Here is a 5,319-nt window from a genome sequence, read left to right as displayed (position 1 = left end):
ATTTATGAAAATTTTCTTACATGTATATTAATATTTGGATCTACTGAAACATGGTGGAGCCTATATCATTGAGACTCACACCAAATTACCATCAAATCATATCTCTCGCTTTTATAAATTTAAGTGCTAAGATGATAACCTATAATTGGTGTGCCCTAAATTTTACATGAACGAACCATTTTTCACAAAAAAATATGCAATAACATATGTGTCCACAAATATTCACCCGTTAGGTCATTTTAGATTCTCGCCATAGAAAAATTCTTGGTGAATGCTACCATGCACTATTAATTGTCATGATTATTATGATGATTATTATTAAAAGCAATATTAAATGTCATGATGATTATCGTAATTAAATAATTATTTTATTATAATTATTTAGAATAACCGCAGTGAAGGAAATATAGAAACAGGGATATTTTGGTAGTTTCGCACGAATCCCATTTACTAATTTCCTTTATTTATTTATTTGGTAAAAAGAAAAAAGAGCGACCGTGCGAATTCAAATTCTGAGAACGGAACAAAAAGCGCGGCCAAAAGGCACAAAATAAATAAAAATGATTGGAAATGTTGTGGCCCCACACACCCCTCCATAGCCGTTGCAGAAGAGAAATTGAAAAACAGATACAGCCATGGACCCTTCCTCGCAATCAAGGTGTAAGGAATTAGAGCAGAAAAGGAATGGGCTTAAGGTTGTGAAATGAAAATTTGGAAATTAGTGAGAGAAAGGAGGAACTGATGGACCAAGAGAGAGAGAGAGAGAGAGAGATAGTTTAGAAGGAAAATTTAGAAAGCAGTTGACATTTCTCTTGCAGGGGTGAAGAGAAAATGAAGTTAAGAGTGGGAACACTGGAACAGAGGATGCAGAGGAGTAGCAGAAGTAACAGAGTGGAGAAATAATAGGCGCTGTCAGATTCAAAGCTGTGCAAGACGCTGAAAACCTAGTCTCCAGATGTCTTTTGCCCAAGAAAATCCGAAACTTGTTCCACCATTTAAGCGACCTCTAGACCTCTGGCTGAAGAACCAGAAAGCCCTCAACCATGTTCTCTTCGCGATGCACATCCACTCTCTCAATAATTCATCACCGCCGTTCGCCAAACCCCAAAAGACCCAGATCAACGTTGATCGAACCTTGCTTCTTTCGGACGACATCCTTTTCCGAATCTTCTCAAAGCTCCCAAGGTCTCAGAGAAACCACAACTCTCTTGTGTGCAAGCGATGGCTCGCTTTGGAGGGTCGACTCGTTCGGTCTCTGAAGGTTCTTGAGTGGGACTTTCTTATTTCAGGTCGGTTGGTCACAAGATTTCCCAATCTTGCGCATGTTGAAATGGTTCATCCCTGTTTGTTTTCGCCGAATGATTATGGGATTTTGTTGAATCATAGAAGTGTTTCGATTTCTTTGTGCACTGACTTGAATTCTCCATCGAAGGGGTTTAATTTTGAGAAATGTTTGATGAATGTTGATAAGATCGACAAGGGTTTGAAAGCCGTCGCCGAAGGGTGTCCGAATTTGCGTAAACTTGTGGTGATCGGTGGGACCAAGACGGGGTTGTTGAGTGTGGGTGAAGAGTGCTTGACCCTGCAAGAGCTGGAGTTGCATTGTTGTGGGGATGATGTGTTGCGGGGTATTGCGGCTTGCCGGAATCTTCAGGTGTTGAAACTGATCGGAAATGTTGACGGGGTTTATAAGAATTTGGTTTCCGATCTTGGGTTGACAATTTTGGCAAATGGGTGTGAGAGGTTGGTGAAGCTTGAGCTCAGTGGGTGTGAGGGGAGCTATGATGGGATCAAAGCCATTGGCCAGTGTTGCCAGATGCTGGAAGAATTGACTCTATGTGATCATAGAATGGAAGGTGGGTGGATGGCAGGGCTTTCATTTTGCGAGAATTTGAAGTCTCTGTGGTTTCGGTCGTGTAAAGTTATTGATTCTGATCCGGGGCCAGATGAGTATTTGGGTTTCTGCCCAGCTCTTGAACGGCTGCATTTGCAGCGGTGCCAATTGCGGGATAGGCATATTGCAAGAGCAATGTTTATGATTTGTGGGGCTGTTAGGGAGATTATTGTTGAAGATTGTTGGGGGTTGGACAATGATGTGTTCCGTATGGCAAGTGCTTGCAGGTATTAATCTCTTTTGCTCAGTTCGATTATTTCTTTATTCTCCAAGTTCTTGAATTTCTTAAGAAGATGAAAATGGGATTGAGCTTTTGATATTTTACTATCGATAGGTATCAATTTCATGTTCGATATACTGGTTTTTTTTTTTGTTTGTTTTTTCTTGGGTTGAGATGGAGTTCAAATAGAGGCTACAATAATTGGTACATTGTAAAGATGATCTATGAAATTTTAGACTCTGGCAGACCATAGAAATGTGATATTAATGGTTCGGAAACTATATTAACTGATTTTTTTTTATCTAAATAAGTTTTTTTTATTGATTTTGGTAGAGTTTCAACCAAAGCTTGCCACTGCTAGTGCTCTTGCTTTCGACAACACTACTTCTCCACAGCCATATTTTCCATTCAAACTGATAAGAAAACCAATGTCGATGAGAGCATCACCTATTTTATGACAGGAGCTGAATATCATTTTGGGTTTGTTAAATTAAAAATAAGTTCTCTGATCCGAAGTCTAATAGGCTTTACTTTCTTTGCAGAAGGGTAAATTTCCTGTCTTTAGAAGGATGCTCATTGCTAACTGCAGAAGGTCTGGAGCCTGTTATTCTTTCCTGGAAAGAGCTTCAAAGGCTCTGTGTAGTATCGTGTAAAAGCATAAAAGTCAGTGATGTCTCCCCTGCACTCTCAACTTTGTTCTCTGCTCTTAAAGAGTTGACATGGAGGCCAGACTCGAAATCTTTTATTTTATCAAGTCTTGTGGGTACTGGCATGGGAAGGCGAGGTAGTAAATTTCTCAGGAGGCACGATGCTTCAAAATTGCTATTTGATTACTAGAATGAACTCAGCTTCATATGCAGATAGTTTCGTCTGCGACTGCTAAAGGGTGATTTTGTGAAAATACCATGCCATTCTGCTGTGTTCATTCCTAAAGGTTAACATGGATGTTGACAGAGGAAGATTAATCAGTTCTTTTTCAATTTTACATGGGAGGAACCTATAATTATTGTAAACATTTCAAATTATCGCATGCATTCTTGATGCGTGTGTATGACCTTCATAATCATAAGCTGTTATCACTCGATTATTATACAATTTAAGTTATTCAATCTGTAGTCCCTTCTCAAATAGTTGAAATGGAATGCAGATTGAGGTTCTTATCTGGCAATAGACTCGCCATGCTATTTGCTTTCTCCAGTGTACTTCCTCCTCAAATTTTTTTTATGCTTAGCATGACAAATGCTGTTCATGCTTTGTTATCAGCAATGGTGATCTCACTTCAATTGGAATTAAATGGCTGTGCTCATTCTGGGCAATGAAAGACACATCTGCTTTGCTAGAAATTATATAAAATTCTTCAAGATAAGCAGCAGCCTGATCAACAGAAACCACTGAGCTAAAGGTAAAATTATGCTCATCATCCAATCTTTTCATCCAACTGGCTTTCAACCAAAGTTGTTCAAGAAATTCTTTTCTATTGGGCCATTTGGGTCCCATGTAGGTTTTAGGTTCTGCGATTTTGAAATGTAACAATGGTGATAATACACTAGTTGAATATTGGTCTTTTTGTCTCTCAATATGCTGGAATTTTGTAGCTGTCTGTTTGTTTGGCTTGTTCATTTCTGTATGCAGTAGTTGGGGACAGCGAGGCCAGGCCTTATCAATGGTAAAGTTGATCCTTACCATTTGGTCACTGTAAGCACAAGGAAACAGCCTCTCATAGGTTAGGGATAAGGCTGTGCACACCATGACGATCCTCTCCCTATTCTCGCAAACCAAGAAGCCTAAGTAGCGCAAGGACGCCCTTTTTTGGAGTTGGGGACAATGTTCAAGGAGTGTCTCTTCATAGGGCAGTGCAGATGGAGTTGGTTTGGGATATGTGTTCGTGGTCTTGCATCAATGCAAAAGAAAATGGAGTGGTGGGGACTTGGAGCATCTATCCATTTTCTAGAGATTTAGGGATTCCTCTCCTCTCTGCCATGTCAACCCACTCCACTTGTCTAATCATCCTTCACACTTCTGGGTTCACATGGTCTGATCTGACCTCAGTGAGTTCAATAAACCTAGGAAGAAACAGGGTTTAAGTGGGGGATAAATTGCCCTTTTCCCTAAAGTATTTAGGTCATCTTTACTTCCCCAATAGTATCAAAAACTTAGACATTCAAACTTCAACATATTATTATCTAATTTTGGTTTCAATATTTATATGTTTTAAGTCATGTAACTGCTTTTGGTGTAAATGGTAGCCAACCAACTTGCCTCTGCCATTTGCCGTTCTGTTGCTCCCTTCAAAGTATCTCATTGTTAAAATAAGTTTTTTTCAAAAAATAAGTACTCTAAAATCAGTTTTAATTAAAAGAGAAGAATAAATTGGAACCACTGCCATGGAATCAAGCACTTTTGGAAACATCTATGGCATCCACTCATCCCCAGTAGTCTTGAAAGATGTAATTAACCTTTGTATTTGAAACTAGGTTTTTGGTTTTTGCCTAATTGGTGAGTCAATATGCATAAAGTCCTACTGAAGTTATTGCTCCTCTATGAGAAAATAATTGCTTGTTGCCTTGTTTGTTTGGCGCACTTCTTTCTTTAATTGCATGAGACGAGTGATTTTGGGCATGACAAACACCTCCATATACCAAAAAGACCAAAATTATAAATCTATGATGATTATTATACTTTTCATCAAGACCCCTTTAAGTGCTATGTGCGGAGTTTCCTTCTCTTAGATCGTACTTAAAGTTCTTTATTGGCTTCTTAAAGTTGGCTGGCTGATTTGGGATTTTATCCATTGTTCAGACACAACTAATGTCCTACTAAATGATATTGGTAGATTATTTTATTTTATTTAGAAACAGTGATGTTCGAAACCCTTTGAAAACTCAACTAATCTACTGAGATAAATTATTGGTAAATTATTAAGAGATATTCAAAGAAGTTTGTTTTGGGCTATCATGGCATCTTTGGAAAAAGGAAGAAATTTGGATAATCACATTACTTAAATATTAGTATTTTGGGATTTAATTATAATGGAGATATTCTCTGTACTTTTAAATTTTACTTGTTCTAGGTTTATTTTAATATTTTGTGTATTTTTGTATTATTTTGTAATTTCTAGTTATTTTATCACTTGTTTCTCGTTTGTATAGTCTTATGCATATAGTGAAACAAATTTAATGCTTTCAATTTTTTTTCTCTCCTTTCA

General features: G+C 37.9%; 1 protein-coding gene across 1 annotated transcript; it reads left to right on the top strand.

Moving 5' to 3' along the window:
- Positions 1 to 646: 646 nt before the first annotated feature.
- On the top strand, positions 647 to 3,304 carry LOC131146359 (F-box protein At5g07670-like). Its single transcript, XM_058095934.1, has 2 exons — positions 647 to 2,121; positions 2,657 to 3,304. The coding sequence occupies exons 1-2, from the start codon at positions 956 to 958 to the stop codon at positions 2,949 to 2,951; spliced, it is 1,461 nt and encodes a 486-aa protein (XP_057951917.1). The 5' UTR covers positions 647 to 955; the 3' UTR covers positions 2,952 to 3,304.
- Positions 3,305 to 5,319: the final 2,015 nt, after the last annotated feature.

The sequence above is a fragment of the Malania oleifera genome, chromosome 13, assembly GCF_029873635.1.
Source record: "Malania oleifera isolate guangnan ecotype guangnan chromosome 13, ASM2987363v1, whole genome shotgun sequence".
Classification (NCBI taxonomy): domain Eukaryota; kingdom Viridiplantae; phylum Streptophyta; class Magnoliopsida; order Santalales; family Ximeniaceae; genus Malania; species Malania oleifera.
Note: the sequence above shows the minus strand (reverse complement) of the source record. Positions and strands in the feature narration are given on the sequence as shown.